Below are 17604 nucleotides of genomic sequence, written 5' to 3' on the forward strand. Positions count from 1 at the left end.
AAGAAATCTCCCTTTCCCTGTATATCAATGCAAAGAGAGGGTTATAGTACCATGATGCTTACTCAGCTCCTTGCCCCCCACACACACACAGTCCTGTTCCCCCTTTCCCATTAAAATCCCTCCGACCGAGTGAAGAACTGAAGCGTATAGTAAAAAACAATATGGAGGATTTTTATTTTTCTCCCCTTTTCCGCTGTTGCATCATCATCATCATCATTTCCCTCCTCCTCCTCCTTCTCTCTCCATGGGACTGTCCTGTGATAACTAGATGAAGTATTCCTTCTTGTCGTCCCCTCCGGAGTGGCCCCCCTCTGCGTTGATGATGGCCGTGTCCGCGTCGGGGGCGTCGTCGGAGCCCTTGGCCTCGTGGGTCAAATATGTTCCTGTTGGGAAGAACAGAGAGGATTATGGGTAAAAATAAGATTGCTGAGGCAGTAAGAGTCAATGACAGAAAGCCAGCGGGACAGAATTTGGTATGGAAAGTGTGAGTGGCAAGTTTGTCCAAGTTGATGTCTGAATGTTTACTTCAGGTGCCTTTGGTAACTTTAGACATTTTTTAGTTTTGCTTTTAAAAAAGGTGGAGTCCGTGACTGGAGAGATTTTTATTATTATTATTTTATTGACATAATCAATGAATATCTCCCCATGATCCGCTACTTGTACATAATGCGTTTGCACTGAAAACAAATCTGTTATTAATACACAGCCTAGGCTCTGTAAACCGGTATGTAAACCAAACTTATGTAAACAAAGGGGGCCCACTGTAGCTAGAAACATGCCTGTTTACAGAGCCTAGGACTGTGTATTAACACTATAGAGTGGCACAGTCGGCCTTACTTTCATTGAATGCAAATGTTTTGTCCCACACCAGCAACAGCATGGATGTGCATTACATCGTTTATTTTTAACTATCTGCATTCACTCACACACAATATAAATGCTCAGGTTTTTACTTAATACAGTCTTTGCAAATCCTTCAAACCTCTGCTGCCCTGTAGACATGTGCACACACCCTTTCCCTGCCCAGGCGCCTTAAACCGACCAGAGGGGGAATAAGTGATGCAGCGACACGGACATGATCCCTCACAGACAGACCTAGCCTCTGTGAACTCACCGGCCACAGACACATTCTGTTCAATATTCCGGAGCAGCTGGAGACACCTGAGCAGGGGATTAAGTCTCAGTGCACTGTGGTGGAGGGTTTAAGTGTTTATCCAACGCCACCATGTGTGGGCTGGGATTGGAACATGTGTGGACACTGAGCCTTTTTGAATTTCATCTGTCATGTGCTAGAGCTGAGGCATTTGAAATAGCTTTGTTCGTTCGTGCTATAGTCTGTTTTGACAAGAGGTTTTGAGACTTGAATAAAGGAAAACAAGCAACACTATTTGGTTGTGTCACACTCACAGAGTATATTGGCAACAGAGTCATCAACTAACATCATGTGACAGGAAGCAATTATGTTCCTGCCACATCACTATGAAGCTCATATTGCGAGAGAAGGCGCAGGCAAAGTTATTGTTTTTTGAAGCACTGGCCAATTTTTGTGATTTTCTCCTGTACAACCATCTGTAACCGCCATTATCTCAACATTAGTCTTCTTTTCAATACTCCGAACCAGAAATCTCAACTTATAAGGCTCTTTCATCAACTAAACAACTTTCCATAAGCATTCAAAGCACTATTCCGAAAGGTTACGACAGAAGGATTTGATCATATTATGTTAATTGTCTGCTTTATGATACATTTGTATCTTTAACATGCCGAAAAACATGCATTTTTAAGTATTTTTTGATTTACAAAGTGAAAAAATTATCTGTCTAAAATCTGTTCAGTAAAAAGTTTGCATACTAATATATCTCTGGATTTATCTAACATCGAGATTTTTTTAGTTTTCAAAAAGATGAAAATGAACGCATAATTTGCTATGTATTACCAAATTTACACATGTATATAAAAGTTTCCGCTAAAATTTGAATGCAAAAAAAGTACTGTTTTAATATAAGTAATCAACTGGGAAAGTTTCATGATGATATTTATAAGGTCACATTTTCCCCCCTATTCACCCTCGGTGTCTCTCCTTACAGTAATTGAAAAGAACATTACAGTTGAAAACACAGTGCTGAATCATCGCTGACATCAGTAAATGGAATCTCTCCCAGGAAGCTGTGTGAACCAAAAATGTATTAAAAGCCAATGAATAAACATCCGCCTACTGTCAGTCATTCCTTTTGCTTTATGCTCAGAATCCATATTTAGGTATCAGCGCATTTGCATTTCAGCGTGCCGCCGCATTAGAATGCATATGCATGTCTGTACGGGTGAGATCCTGTCTTGGTACGCGTCTATCCATATTTATGCAAGTGCACACTCATGCCCTCATGCCTGCATTCATGAGTGTGTCCACATGTGTTCATGTGTCTGTGTGTGTGTGTGCATGTGTGCGTGCGAGCGTGTGTGTGCCTGTATGTGTAGCTGCAGGTATGTGTCTGTCTGTATGTGTGGCTGTGCGTCTGTATTTGTGGCTGCAGGGGTCTGTGTGTATATGTGTGCGCGCGCCTGTGTGTGTGTGTTTGTGTGTGCGTGCCTGCCTGTGTGCGCGTGTATGTGCGCCTGTGTGTGTGTGTGTGTGTATGTGTGTCTGTATGGTTGGTTGTGTGTGTGACTGCCAGTGTGTGTGTGTGTATTGTTGGTTGGTTGTGTGTGTGACTGCCAGTGTGTGTGTGTGTATTGTTGGCTGTGTGTGTGTGTGTGTGAGTTTGACCTTTGTGTCTGATGAGGTATCTGCCGAGGACAATAAGCAGGCAGAGCAGAATGAAGACGATGACAGCCACCACCCCTCCGATCACCGCGTGGTCGACACCCGAAGACGTAGACATGGCAGTGGGGTCTGAAGTAGAGAATGATGGGGTGCACAGGTAAGGGAGAATGGAGAGATAAGAGTCATGCAAAAATTGATTAGGAAAAAATAGGAATTATAATGAGTGGAAAGGTGGAAAGCAAGAAGTGGATGGCAAAGAACGAGGGAGAAATCGAGGCAGAGACAGAGAAAAAATAAGGGGCGAGAGGGGTTTGAATATTGGTTGAAACGGTAGACGGATGATGAAAGGCAGAAGAAATACAGAGAAATAGAAAAGAGAGAAAGAGAGAGAGAGAGAGAGAGAGGGAGTAATGGGGAGAGTGACGGAGAGAAGGCAGAAAGAAGAGAAGAGAACAGAGGTGCAGAGGGAGACTTGTTAATTCAATTCATTATACTCAGGCAAAGCAGCAGCAAAACCTTCAGAAGGCAAACTCGAGGATGTGAAAAAAAAAAAAACGTCAGGCGAAACAAAAGAGGTCAGCCTCCCTTCATTTAGAATTTGTTTGTGACTTACATGAAACAGCATTGCAGTGCAGTCTACAGTACAAGTCCTGATCAATTGTAAGAACTTTGCGGGAGTAACACACTGCTTATGCTGGGTGAAAATCCTTGCCCCCCTTTCTGCTGAGGTGATGATTACTTTATTTCCAATTTAGATGAAGGATTTGATGCTCTTCTATGGATTCAAAAACTTTAAAAACTATCCCTGTTGGATTTCAGGAATGGACAAATGCAGCAATGCACCAAAGACATCTACATTTAGTTGTTGCGATGATAAATACAAATTATCTTCTATTTTAATGTATGGATAAAGTTTACGATTCATGGTGATCAAGATTAAAACAGTAGATAATAATAAAAAATAAAAAATGCCCTCCCAGTTTTGACTTGATTCTACCATTTTTAGCGACTTGCCCTTCATAGACCAGACATCATCTGACACATCATTTATTTCGCCTGACTTTTCAGTCCAGATCAAAACGTTTGGGGTCACAATTTAAAAAAGTCACACAGATATAGATATAGGCACAACTTGGCACCGGCACCTCTCATCAACGAAAAGCTTAAAAAGACAGAAAAAATTAAAAAACAGACAATGGAGTCATTAAAGAAAGGGATAGGGATCTGGAAAGAGAGACAACTGGATCGCACTTGGTGAACAAAATGTTACAGTGTCAAGGGCAAGGAAGAAAAGAACAGCTAGCTTAGGCATCCAATCAGAATACAGTATAGCAAGACATACATAGAAAGCACAGTAACAACAGCCATCCACAAACAGAATATGTAGGCAAAAGGTGAAACTGTGGGGGTAAAGAAGGGAGGGGAACACATTACGACCTGCTGGGACACCAAACGATGGGTCGAAAAAACGGGGAATTTATTTTGGGGAGAAAAAAAGTCACATTTCAGCCAGTTATAGAAGTGAAGGGGCATGACAACAGCCAACCACAGGCCAGCGTACAGACAGAGAACAAGGAGAAGAAAAGGGGGGGAATGACACACACACACACACACACACGCACACGCACACGCACACGCACACGCACACGCACACGCACACGCACACGCACACGCACACGCACACACACACACACACGCACACGCACACACACACACACACACACACTCTCCAGGCTGGCCGGCGTGGAGGTGAGAGGGGCATGCTGACAAGGCGAGATTCAGAATGAGCCCATAAATCCTGCTGTCAGCATCAAAGGAGCGCGGACAAGACCCAAGAACACCTCGAAGCTTTGCCCCCCCCCCAACACTCACACACACACACCCCCACACACACACAGAAAGAAGCACACACGTAGCGAAACACACCCCACACACACACACACACACACTCACACACACTCACACACACATATAGAGAAATACACACATAGAAAAACTCACACACATAGAGAAACACACATAGTGGCAAGTGGAACACTGTGTAAATGGCTTGTACCACTTAAGGGGTCACGCTGTGTGTGTGTGTGTGTGTGTGTGTGTTCGTCTCTGTGCGATAGATGTGAGTGCCTGGTGTGAATGCATTGCTGGTGTGAACGTGCAGTGTATGTATGTGTGAAAGTGTGTATGTAAGCTCCTTTTCTGTGAATGTTTGTATGTGTGGGCAACAACAGTAAAGCACGACGTGGGCAGGATTATCAAATATTCAGTTCAAAAGGTTTCCCCCCCCCAGACAAAAAACTGACAGAACTACAGACAGTCAGACCTACAGACAGTCAGACCTACAGACGGACAGACAGACGAAAAGTTAGAACGACAGGTGACTGACTGGTGGAGAAAGTTATACCTGCGATGTTCTCTGCAGCGTCTTCGGAAGTGGTTGAAGTAGATGGGTGGATGGATGTATGGATGGTTGGATGGATGGATGGATGGTTGGTTGGTTGGTTGAGTGGGGGAGTGTGTGTCGGGAGGTGTGGGGGGGTTAGGGATTAAACAAGAAAGAAAATAGATCAAACAGCTGCGACTGGGCCATTCAAGCCCCATTTATTCCCTTCATTGTGTGTTTCTTCAAGTTTTGCTCCTGCTGTCGGCTTTGACTTAATGTGTGTGTGTGTGTGTGTGTGTGTGTGTGTGTGTGTGTGTGTGTGTGTGTATGTGTTTTATGGTGGCTGTATAAGCCATAATTCATGTTTTACCTCACATATGCACAAACAACTTTCATACGCGTTATTTTACTTTACACATTCACACAGATGCCTCTCCCATCCACTATATCACATGTACATACACTAGAAAACCTCTAGCATGCACATTTGAGCTTGTATGCACACTATTGTAGCATGAACATGTACACAAACGTGTTTTTTGTGTATATCTGTGAGGTAAAATCATGAATTATGTCCTCTATGGGCCCCCGTAGAGTTTCACTGCCCTACAATGCAAGCACAAGTTTGTTTAGTGAGGCAAAAAAAAATCGCAAAGTAGTATCTTGAACGCTGTTTGCTTTTCCACTCCATTACTAAAGGCTCAAGGCAGTCTCTTTTGTTTGGCAAAGTGTGTGTTTGTGTGTGTGTGTGTGTGTGTGTGTGTGTGTGTGTGTGTGTGTGTGTGTGTGTGTGTGTGTGTGTGTATGCGAGATGGTTTTACCTGTGAAAGTGTACACTCCATTCAGCCCGACGGAAACTGAGGGAGTAAGGGGGGCGGAGGGGACGGCGGTTGGGGTAACAGCGCTTTCAGAGTTAGGGGAACGAGTTGGGGAGAGATCGGGAGAGGCGGGCAGGTCAGGGAACAGGGCGTTAGACAGGGCAGTCGTGGATATATCGGAGATTTCGGAGATTGTGCTCGATACCTCTGCCTGGCTGGTACTAAGGGAGGGGGTAGAGGCAGTGTCGGAGGGAGAAACGGTAGAGTAACCCAGATCAGAGCCACCGGAACCAAAGAATGCATCGGGGAAAGAGGAGGAAGAAAGGATGGAGGGATAGCTTGTAGAGTCAGGGAAAGGGAGTTCCAGGTAGTCTGTGTCCATAAGACCTTTGGGGTGTTGAAATGGGGGGGTTTGAGGTGTCGGAGGAGTTAGAATGGTGATAATGAGCAGCAAAGCAAAAGCGCCAAAAAATAAAGCCATGGATCCAACGGACGGGACACATGAAGCGAAAATAGGGGGAAAGAAGCGTCAAAAATAACAACGAGCGAGCGGACAGCGGTTGGATTGGATTGGTGAAAGCAAATGGCGGAGGCGTTTGGTGGTTGGTGGTGGATGGCGCGGTTTTTGGATGGATGAGAAAATATAAGCAAGAAAATGAAAAGAAGAAGAAGAAGGACAAAGAAACGAAAGAAAAATCAGATGAAGAGAAAAAAAGATGGAAGAACAAGCCAAAGAAAAAAAGCCACAACAAACGGTGATGAAGAAACAGAAAAAGAAGAACCCTCCCCCCCCACACACACACACACACACACACACACACACACACACACACACACACACACACACACACACACACACATACACACACACACACACACACACACACACACACACACACACACACACACACACACACACACACACACACACACACACACACACACACACACACACACAACCAAACCCACACACACAGTTTTTGACAGTTTTTTTTCCCCCTTTATTCTCGTCAAGTCTTGTTCTGGTTACCTTGCACCAGGAGAGGGTACTCCCCCTGGTTGTTTCCGATGCCGTTGTCGGCGTGGCAGAGGTAGACGCCGTTGTCTGACTTGTTGAGCATCTCGAAGCGCAGGAACGCACCGTCCACTTTGGCCAGAGGGGGGAGCTCTCCATCCTTCTTCTCCCAGATGTAAGCAGTCGCCCTGAGAGACGGGAGACAATCAATATCAATCAATCAATCAATCAATAGCCTTTATTTGACAGGGGGAAAAAAATCATCATTGAGATTAAAATGTATTTTTCCAAGGGTGACCTGGCCAAGAAAACAGCACTTTGATATAATACATAAGCACAACCGACACATACAATTCTCATACAGAAAAGAAGACAGACACGGAAAAGATGACCCAGCGTTCCAATCCCCATATTCCTTCCCTGCTATTTTAGTATGGTAGAAAAAGATTGAGGATGTCCCAATTCATGTGGTCAAATGCAGTATGCTTTAAAAATACCCGGATGCCCTGCTACTACATCCGGTCGGGACTTTTAGTGTAGAAACCAGCATGTTTTTTTTTTGGCGATTCTGACCCACAATCCAGCGCGCGGGATGTAACGTCACATCGACGGAGCCTCTATATGAAAACAACCAGCGATGCGACGGATATATAGGCAAGTGGCGCCATGCTATGACGTAATAAATACGCGAAAGTATGTCCCAATTGTGTGCCAAATGCATTCTAACTACATCATTTTTATGATCAGTATGTAGTATGTAGAATACTAAAAAGAAAGAGTATGCAACTTGGAATATATGGGTGAGAGACCTGAGTTAACCTGTACAGTGTACATGCTCTGAACAAAAAAAAAGCTAAAAGTAAAAATCAAAAGATGGGTGCAGTGTTGAGACGGGAGCTGTGACAAGCGCTGCAGGAGAAACACAAAAGATATAATGATCAAGGGCTGGAGTAGAGATGGAAGAAAGGGAAAGAAGAGAAATGGATGGAAGTGCAGAGATGATGATGGAAGAAAAAGACAAAGGCAAGTGAGGAACAAACGAGAGAAAGTGATGGATGATACAGAGAGAAAATAGAGAAGGGACTTAGGGAGAAAGAGAGGATATATGACAGAGAAGGGGAAGAGGGGAAGAGTTGTGAGAGTTGGTACAGCAGGGAAAAAGTGTATGAAAAAAGCAGGATGAGAAAGATGATGGAAAGAAAGAGGGGGTGAGGAGGAGAGTAGAAGAAAATACAGTAGAAGAGATACACCTTTAAAAACACAGAATGTCAAGGCAACTTTTCTTCTTCGAGTTCTGAGACCAAATAAAAGTCTTACGTTTTAAGGAGAAATGCGTAATTTGTGCAAAATAATTATCATTTGTTGAGATAACTTATCATATGTAATGTAACTTCAACTTCATTGTGAGTTCTGCATACTAGAAATTTCCAAACTAGTTGTGGAAACTATTTGTACATACAGATAACGAATACAACATGTTCCGGAAAACTTTTTAACCAATAAATAGTATATTGGAACAACTTTTACTTTTTGGAATTGTTAGAATTCAAAACTGGAAGGTATATTACAATGATAATTTATCTCAACAAAATCTCATTAGCTGGCTCAAATGTAGACAGTTTTCCTTAAAACGAATGAGTTTTAAGTTATAAGTTATAGTCGCTTCAAAAAACTATTGAAGACAGTTGCCTTGACAATTTGAGTTTCCCTAAATTTCTCATTTCTAAAGTATGGAGGGAGTAGACAACAGAGCAATGATCAGCATTTCAAATCAGCCTGCGTTTAAAAAAAAAGAAAAAAAAAATCCATTCTGCACAAGAGATTGTGTATGAGAATGAGAGAGATAGCGAGACGTGCCTTGATAAAAGAATCAATTATGTAAATGGACCGGTCCTTAAATCCTTAAACGCTGTACAGTAATTGCAATGACGGGGAATGTGAACTGGGGACAGAGTGAATAGGCTGGACTGATTAATTGCTCTTCCAAATGAGAAAAAAAAATCAGCAACATGAGAAGGTGCAAAATGTAAATGTGTGGCTATTTGTGGATGTACATTGACGGTTAACGGCAGTAACAGCACATGTCTTGGGGCCGAGCTCTTTCAGTCTGACGTTTTTTTTCTAAAATATAAAACCTACAAGTCTATCCGTTGTTGCTGCTGCTGCTGCTGCTGCTGCTGCCGGGCAAAACTCTCAGACCGAGTGAGAGCTAACGAGAATCACAGTCTGCTGCTCCATTGACAACTGCTCTGCTTAGTCAAAACTTGAGAAATTGTGGACTTAGTTACTGGGAAATTAAACGTTTTGAATATGTGTCATTTGAGGAGAATGAATACTAAAAATTAAAATAAAATAAAATAAAATAAAATAAAATAAAATAAAATAAAATAAAATAAAATAAAACAAAATAAAATAAAATAAAATAAAATAAAATAAAATAAAATAAAATAAAATAAAATAAAATAAAATAAAATAAAATAAAATAAAATAAAATAATTTTGCCAACTGTCCTAGGGCCAATACAAAATGAAATATTCAACTCTAAAGTTCCAAAAAAACAAATTGTGTCCTGACCATATTTGGGCTATACATCATCTAGTTACCTGCAATAAAATCTAATCAGCTGTTGTATTGCGCCGGCCTCCAAAACGCTTGATAATATGCAATTAACTGAACAATTAACTTCCCCATTTACAGGGCCTGTAACTCGTGTAGTGTTATTACACCTAATGCTCAAAAGTCAATCTCTGTTATACGGCTGGCAGTATAAAACGCAGACGCTTGATTGGTCGAAAACTACTCTGATAATTCCCATCAAGCGTGTCTGAAAATCTGTGTTTTTATTCTACGCGATTGGAGCTCCACTTAGATGGAAAACCTTTCAATTAGCACGCATGCATTAGTAAACACTGCACAAAAGTCATGTTGATACGCTTGAGGACATTCTTTACTGCTATTTCTGCTCTACTCTTCTGGTGCTGCATATCTCTGCCTCTCACATCTATAATCATTATTATGGTAAAGAATGAGCCATCGGCTGTTTCGGCTAAATTATTAATATGTGATATGCTTAGTTATGTTAATGTATGAAATATGTGTGATCATTTACTTCTACAAAACGTATCTGTCATCTGATATTATATAGTTAGAGATTATGAGAGGATAAGTCTGGTATTTTGTAGTGATTCTTATATTTGAGGATTTCCTAAGAGGACCAACAATGCATTAGTCCAACTCTCATTATTTTAGTTAAGGCCACTGTTTGCTATAGAGGAGTAGGAAACTGCTGCTTTATCACTATTTTCCCCCCAAAAAATTAATAAAATGGCAAACTATGTGACAGTTCCCCTCGTTAAGACTGTTTTAAAGGTTTTTCTTTTTCTCCGTTCACTGTTTTGGTTTTCACAGCCCACAACTTAGCTGCTAGGATTCAGTCAGAGTCAGGGTAGTTCAAAGACGTACCAGGCGGTGGTTTACTGCAAAATAAAATGCTCTAATTAACACACTGTCACTCACTGCCAGCACCAAGTAAAAAAGATAAATATATAAAGAACACTCAGACAAAGTCAGCGGCTTGCTGGTGAAGAAAGCAAACAATTCAGCTACAAAAGAGCCAAAAGTTTAGTAGACCAAAACGTAGAGTGAATATTGGAGTTAGCACAGACGTGAATCGAAATGAAGGCTAACCGCTAACGTTTGTCCATGTCAACTCGATGTGTAGGCCTACATTAGTCAATGTTTGCTAACTTGTTCACCATGACATCTCTTTAAAGATGGGAATATTATAATAGATTCAAATGTTGTGCTGTCCAATATTCCATAATCATTTTAGGTTTTAACAATGGTCTTACAAACATATAGTTTACTCTAAAGAGACTACAAGGAAAATGTTTGAATTAAACTTTTAAATGTTCATGTTACACTTGAAACAGTCCCATTTTATCTCTGATGATTATAAATGATCTGTAGCAGCAAAAAAGCAAAAAAGCGACCATCAACGTGTTGTCAAGACACTACCGCTTTTGTCCAAATGTGCCGCTAGAATTCCTCCTATAGTCACTTACATTCCTGGAAACTGCTTGGCGCTAGCATTAGCTTACTCAAATAGGATTAAAAAGTGCATCTGTAAGGGGTCTATTTTGAGCTGCGGATTAACACACATTCTGTGTGTGACATGGGACAGGTGGTCACTGAGTTCAATGAGCCCATTTGAATATATTGGAGTTTGAAGTATATTGGACAACATTACAGAATAATTAACTTCATTAGACTTTAGATACACATAGAAACTTGTGGATAGAATCAATTCATTCTTATTTTGTTCTTTTTATTAGATTGTTAACTAGGAGAAATATGCTGTGGAACCAACATGGAAGGCCTCTTCTTCCTGTATCTCTTATACAGGTTACAGATTACTGTAAGCCTATTACATGTCACTTGCTGCCTTCTAAACATGGCAATGACCTCGCTGCATACATAAGGAAGACATCAGCAGTAGTTCTAAGCTATTCAAGGCTTTCTCAACGAGAAATGTGTTAAGTGAGCGCGGTGGCTAAATGACTACAAGCTCAAGATATGTGATTCAATTGTAAGTGTTCCCGGTTTGTGCTGATAAGACTAGATGGGAAAATATAATAGATGTTAAAGCACAGATTCCTGTCTCTTCTATTAGAAAAGATCTTTCCTGCCAGGCGTCAAGAAGAAATACATAATGTGAAATTTGATATGGTAAGTTATGGGCGAGTTGTTCTCTCAAAGTTAACAAGATGGGACCAAAACAATTGTGTATCGAGGAAAGGGAGTGAGTGCGACTTTTCACTGAGTTTGATTGGTGATTGGGGAGGGCAGGAGGAGAGAGAGAGAGAGGGAGAGAGAGAGACAGAGAGAGAGAAAGAGAGAGAGAAAGAGAGAGACAGAGAGAGGGAGAGAGGGAGAGAGGGATCTTAGTGGCCCGTGTATGTGTCGGAGGACAGGTGTCGTCACGGCGATTGGGTTTTGACTGACAGCCGCGGGGGCAACCAGGATCTGATTTGATTGGACACTCGCTCATCCACAAGCACCGCTGCACACAACTGAGCACGACACACACACAAAACCCACGCACACACACACACACATACACTCACACACACACACACACACACACACACACACACACACACACACACACACACACACACACACACACACACACACACACACACACACACACACACACACACACACACACACACAAAGACACTGTGGCTTAGTCATTCGCATCTTGTCACCAAATCTTTCCGTCTCCTCTCCACCCACGCTCCTCTCTGTCTGTTTGTTTACCTTCCCTCTCTACCTCCGCTCGCTTCCCTTGTTTTTTTGTTGTTTTTGCCTGGATCTCAGTTTCTCCAGTCTTCTATAGCCTTGTTATTTTCTTCTTTTTGTTTTTTTTACCATACAGGCCCTGTGCTACTCGGCGCATGCTTTTATCTAAAGCATCTTTGTATATAGATAGTTATATGAGTTAAGTACAGTTTTAGAACAGTAGGTCCCAGTGGGAGATGCACCATGAACCAATGTACATTTCTAAACTACATATAGAAACATTTATCGTGATAGAAAAAGACTATGTCCTATATATATAACGTACATTATTTAAGGCATAGACGCAGGAGACATCATTTTTTCAAGCACTTGTCAATTTTGAGATTGTTGGCTATTTATATTTCATAAGATGCCTTTCTGTCATACTGGTATAAATAAATGGTCCACAATGTACATTGAGGTGTACATTTGATGATACTTTGTCTGTTTATGACTGTATATTTCTCCTATACAACCATCTTTAACGGCAGTTATCGCAACATTAGTTTTTCTCATTACTCTGAACTTAAAAATCTCAACTTCTATCAATATCCATCAACAACTTCACTGATTTATAACACACTTTGTTCTTAAAAACAAAATGCCTCTCTGGGATAATAAAGATAACTTTGAAATAAAAATTTGCAGAAAATGCATTTTTGAGTCTATTTTTTGATTCATAAAATAAATGAAGGTTGTATCCAAAATCCTTTCTGTGAAAACTAAATTAAGATTTTAAATCTAGCTTTAGTCAACATCTAGATTATTTTTTTATAGAGATGAAAATTCAAGCATAATATTGCTAAATTTGCATATTTATGCAAACATTTATGACAAAATTGTAATACAAAAAATTATTGTTTCGATATCAGTAATCAACTGGCAAAGTCTCACAAACTAAATCTATAAGTTAAACATATTTCCCTATTGACTTGCTGTATCTATTCTCAAAGTACACTTTCATCCACTGAGTGTAGCTGTATCACGAGTAGATAGATCCTAAAGCATAGGTGGTCCCTGTGGGGAATTGAACCCCTGACCGCGGCACAGCGCTCACGCCTCTCCCCTGTCTATAATTTATCGACTTCCTCGCTGCCTGTAAAAAGCACGTACATGCCATGACAGTAACCTCCTCTTACCCAACCCCCAATCGGTTCAACCTGCCAATCAAACCAAACGCCTATACTCCTATTCCTAGCCACTGCTGTGATGAGACGAGTGTGTGTGTGTGTGTGTGTGTGTGTGTGTGTGTGTGTGTGTGTGTGTGTGTGTGTGTGTGTGTAAAGCTGTGAAGAGAGATAATAGCAAGTAACAGGAAAGGACAGAGGAGGGCAAAGAGGTATGACAAGCCGTTGTAACATTTGGTCGTCTAAATCTGACTATCCTGAATTCAAATTACAGATATCTAATACACATCATTTTTTGACGAGTCACAATTCCAGTTCGAGATAGCTATGACCTTGTTTTGATTCGTCAACCGTTATTAAAGATATCTAGACATAGACAATATAGATATGTTTAATTGAAATGACAGATATCTCAAACTGGAATCACGGATAGTCGTAATTTAGTTGAAGATGTCAGAGATTCAGTTGCGACTAGGCAAAATGACGTTGCAGCTATGGTTAACGAGATCACATGAATGGAGTGACGTCATTTCGCCAGACAGAAAGACAGGGTGGATATCCGTCATTATATTTTTTGACTATAGTTGAAAATAGAATTACAGATATCTCTAAAACTGTCATAGTTACGAGGAAGAAAGAATTATGGATATTGATGATACATATTCAGACAAAGCTATTATAATGTTACAAGGGGCTCGCCATAAGGACTCGTCACGACAACAAGAGGTAGAGGTAGAGGAGCGAAGGAGGCTCGAAAGAGAGAGATGTACAGTGATGGAGTGATGAGGGAGGGAGGGAGAGAGAAAGAGAAAGAGAGTGAGAGACAGAGAGTGAGAGAGAGAGAGAAAATCGATAGGGATGGTTGGCTGGAGGTTCATCTATAATGCAGAAATGCCAGGGGAGAGAGTGTATTTGTGTGGGCAGGATTTAAGACAGGGGTTGCAATTTGTTTCTATGTGTTTGTTTGTGTGTGTGTGTGTGTGTGTGTGTGTGTGTGTGTGTGTGTGTGTGTGTGTGTGTGTGTGTGTGTGTGTGTGTGTCTGTGTTTGTGTGTAGGTGGGTGAGTATCAAAATAATTGTGTACACTGTATCAGTGAACACGCGAAAGCTTGTAGCCCATAAGCAAGTGTTTTTTTTTATTTCCGCTAACTGCACCCATGCTTGTGTGTTTGTGTGTGTGGGTGGGTGTGTGTACGTATATAACCATGTTTGAACAAGTGAGTATTTTCACGAGAAGGTGTCAGAAATTTGAGCATGTTAATGTGTGATTGCCTACAGTTGTGTTCCTGTGTGTGTGTGTGTGTACCGGTGTGTGTCTGTGTGTGTGTGTGTGTGTGTGTGTGTGTCGGTGTGTAACTGTGTGTGTTTGTGTAGACTGTCAGTGTTGCCTCTGCTGTGTATTGTGCTTGTGTACCTGCCGTGTAATTTGACATCTTTTCAGTAACTACATGGTGGTGGGTGTGTGAGAGCCGGGAGCAAGGACCTGCCCGGTTCTATTAGAGTCAGGGCTTCAATCAGTCCGCTGCTTTTAGCAACAGAAACACAGGGCTCGTTCCTTTTTTTCCGGCTCGAGCTAAATGAAGATTTATTGGGTTATGATTTTACCAGACACGAGAACAACATTAAGAAATAGCACCCGGTTCAAGTCATAAAGGAGAGGCATTACCGAGAGGAGATGAAGAAGGAAAAAAACTCTGACAAAATGCACATTGTTTAATAAAAAAAAAATCAAATTCTGTGTGTGTATGAGTACGGGCCTGGTGTGAATATAACATAGGTGTGTGTGTGTGTGTGTGTGTTTGTGTGTGTGCGTGTGTGCATGCGTGTGTGTGCGTGCGTGTCTTACTCTGGGTTGCCGATGGCCGAACACTGAAGATAAAACTTTCCTCCCTCTCTAGGCAGATTGGTCTCGGGCACGATCTGCACATTCGGGGAATCTGTTAAGTGGAAGACACACACACACACACACACACACACACACACACACACACACACACACACACACACACACACGCACACGCACACGCACACACACACACACACACGGTATAGTTACATAACACAGGACTCCTAAACACAGCACTGATAGTCTCATTCATCCCCGTCCCCATCTATACTCCCATCTGCATCCCGTAGGCGTCACCACAATGACATAATCTCTTACACAACGACACCACTTTCCTCTCTACCCTGCAGTACCACAGTCTCTACCACAGGGGGGCAGCACCTACACACACACACTCAAAACCTATAGGGGCTCCCTTTTTATAGTTTCATTTTAAGATGATGATTGCATGCTCTTCTTATCAGCAGTGACTGGAGTGTGGGCCAGTGCACCGGCAGAGGAAGGTTAAACTCCTTTGGTCATTATTACAGGAAGCTAATGTGGAGTTATTGGAGCAGGGATCAAGACCGCGAAGGGGAAAATATGCCTATACTGCCTAATAAAATAGAAGAGCAAGGCAGATTAAAGAAAGGGAGAAAAAATAATAGAGCAGTAGTTTGGGAAATTACTTTTTTTTTTTTTTACATTAGACTCTTAAATCCATTTGTCCTCTACTCTCCTCAATTCTTAATCCTTAGCTCACCTTTTTAGTGATGCACTAAGTAGCAGAGAGTATGTGACGCACATTTTGTTGAAAGCACCTGAATTGATTTACCGAACAATAAACTCTGCTTGACTTTCCGGGAAAAAGAAAAGAGCAAAAAAAACAAAAACAAACCAATGCTATTCATGAGGGCAAATATAATGGCCTAATGTGGCTCAAAATTAGAAGGAATAAGGTACAAAGCTGAATCCATGTGATTGTGATCGATTGTTTACACTGAAGTATACAGAAGCAAAACATCATTTAGAAAAAACCCTTTCATGTCGTTTGAAAAGACGCAATGCATTGTGGGGCGGTTGAAAAGTAACCTATCGATCCATACACAGAATCTTCCCGGAAGTGAGTACTCATCCGGGCATTTCTTGCCTGCACAAACTCGCATACACAACCACAACATACTCAAATTGACGTCAAAATTAGTATGAGTAGGACGTTAGTATGGCTTTTTTCGAACACAGCCCCTATCTCCCAGTGTACTTACAGAGCACCCTGAGAGGCTGCTCGCTCCTCTTGTCTCCCGGGCTGAGTGAGGGATGGTCCACGGCGCAGGTGATCAGTGTGTTGTCATCAGAGCGCGACACCACCAGGTCCAGCTCACTGCTCACGTTGTAGGTGGGATCATCAGGGACAGATTCAACCACGTCAGGACGTCCTGAAGAGACAAAAAAGGGGGGGGGGGGACAATGGGTAAGGGGATCAGTCATGGTGGTGCGGAGGTGTTTGCATTTTTTAAACAGGGACAGGGCCTCTGTAAACAGGCAAGTAAACAACGGGAATGTATAAAAAAAATAAAAAATCCACCGTATAGCTATAAACATGCCCATTTACAGAGCCTAGGCTGTGAGGAGATATTCACAGATTTTGCCAAACAGTGACTTTTACAACAAGCGTTCTCCCCGGAATTCGCTGACCCCACCTTGAACCACGGACAAGTACAACACCAGGGCACTACACGGATAGAAAGATACACACTCCAAGACTCCAATCTCAGACATTGATGAATCTTCTTTTTCTGTCTGAATATTTAAGGTGGAACCAGCGATTCTGGAGTGCGCTTGTTGTCAAAATCAGTGACTATCTCATCACGATCCAATACCTGTACTGCATGCCCGTTTACAGAGCCTAGGCTATGTATTAACACTGGGTTTTTTCAGCACACACACTGTACAGACAGGTAGCGAATTGTGAGGAGATAGTCACTGATTTTGACAAAAAGTCATTTTGACAACAAGCGTTCTCCAGAATCACTGCCTTCACCTTTAACCAGGGACAAGTACAACACCAATGCACACCACACATACAGATACAAAATGACACACCACTAGCCAACCTCAGGCGCTGAACATTTTTCTTTAACAGTGTTAAATATCTGGTGGTTTCATGCGGTATAGAACTGTACAAGAAGTGAAATGACCTCCCATTTGTTCTCATTTAATGAACAATGCATTCTCTGTGCCGTTACCTGGCGCCCTCGGGGTGTTTTATTCTGCTATCTATCACTATAATGCCACATGTACTGTATGTCTAACAGTGCATTTCCACACATTG

General features: G+C 41.7%; 1 protein-coding gene across 1 annotated transcript in view; it reads right to left on the reverse strand.

The window, feature by feature from the left end:
• Window positions 1-264: 264 nt before the first annotated feature.
• Window positions 265-17604, reverse strand: part of cadm3 (cell adhesion molecule 3) — a gene marked incomplete at both ends in the record, with an annotated part of 101821 nt that continues 84481 nt past the window's right edge. The window contains 5 exons of the mRNA XM_080034285.1: window positions 265-383; window positions 2765-2890; window positions 6993-7165; window positions 15294-15384; window positions 16538-16708. Of these exons, the coding sequence (XP_079890411.1) occupies window positions 265-383; window positions 2765-2890; window positions 6993-7165; window positions 15294-15384; window positions 16538-16708 (680 nt within the window). The remainder of the gene's footprint in view (window positions 384-2764; window positions 2891-6992; window positions 7166-15293; window positions 15385-16537; window positions 16709-17604) is intronic.

This window comes from Ammodytes marinus (assembly GCF_949987685.1).
Source record: "Ammodytes marinus genome assembly, chromosome: 9".
NCBI lineage: Eukaryota > Metazoa > Chordata > Actinopteri > Uranoscopiformes > Ammodytidae > Ammodytes > Ammodytes marinus.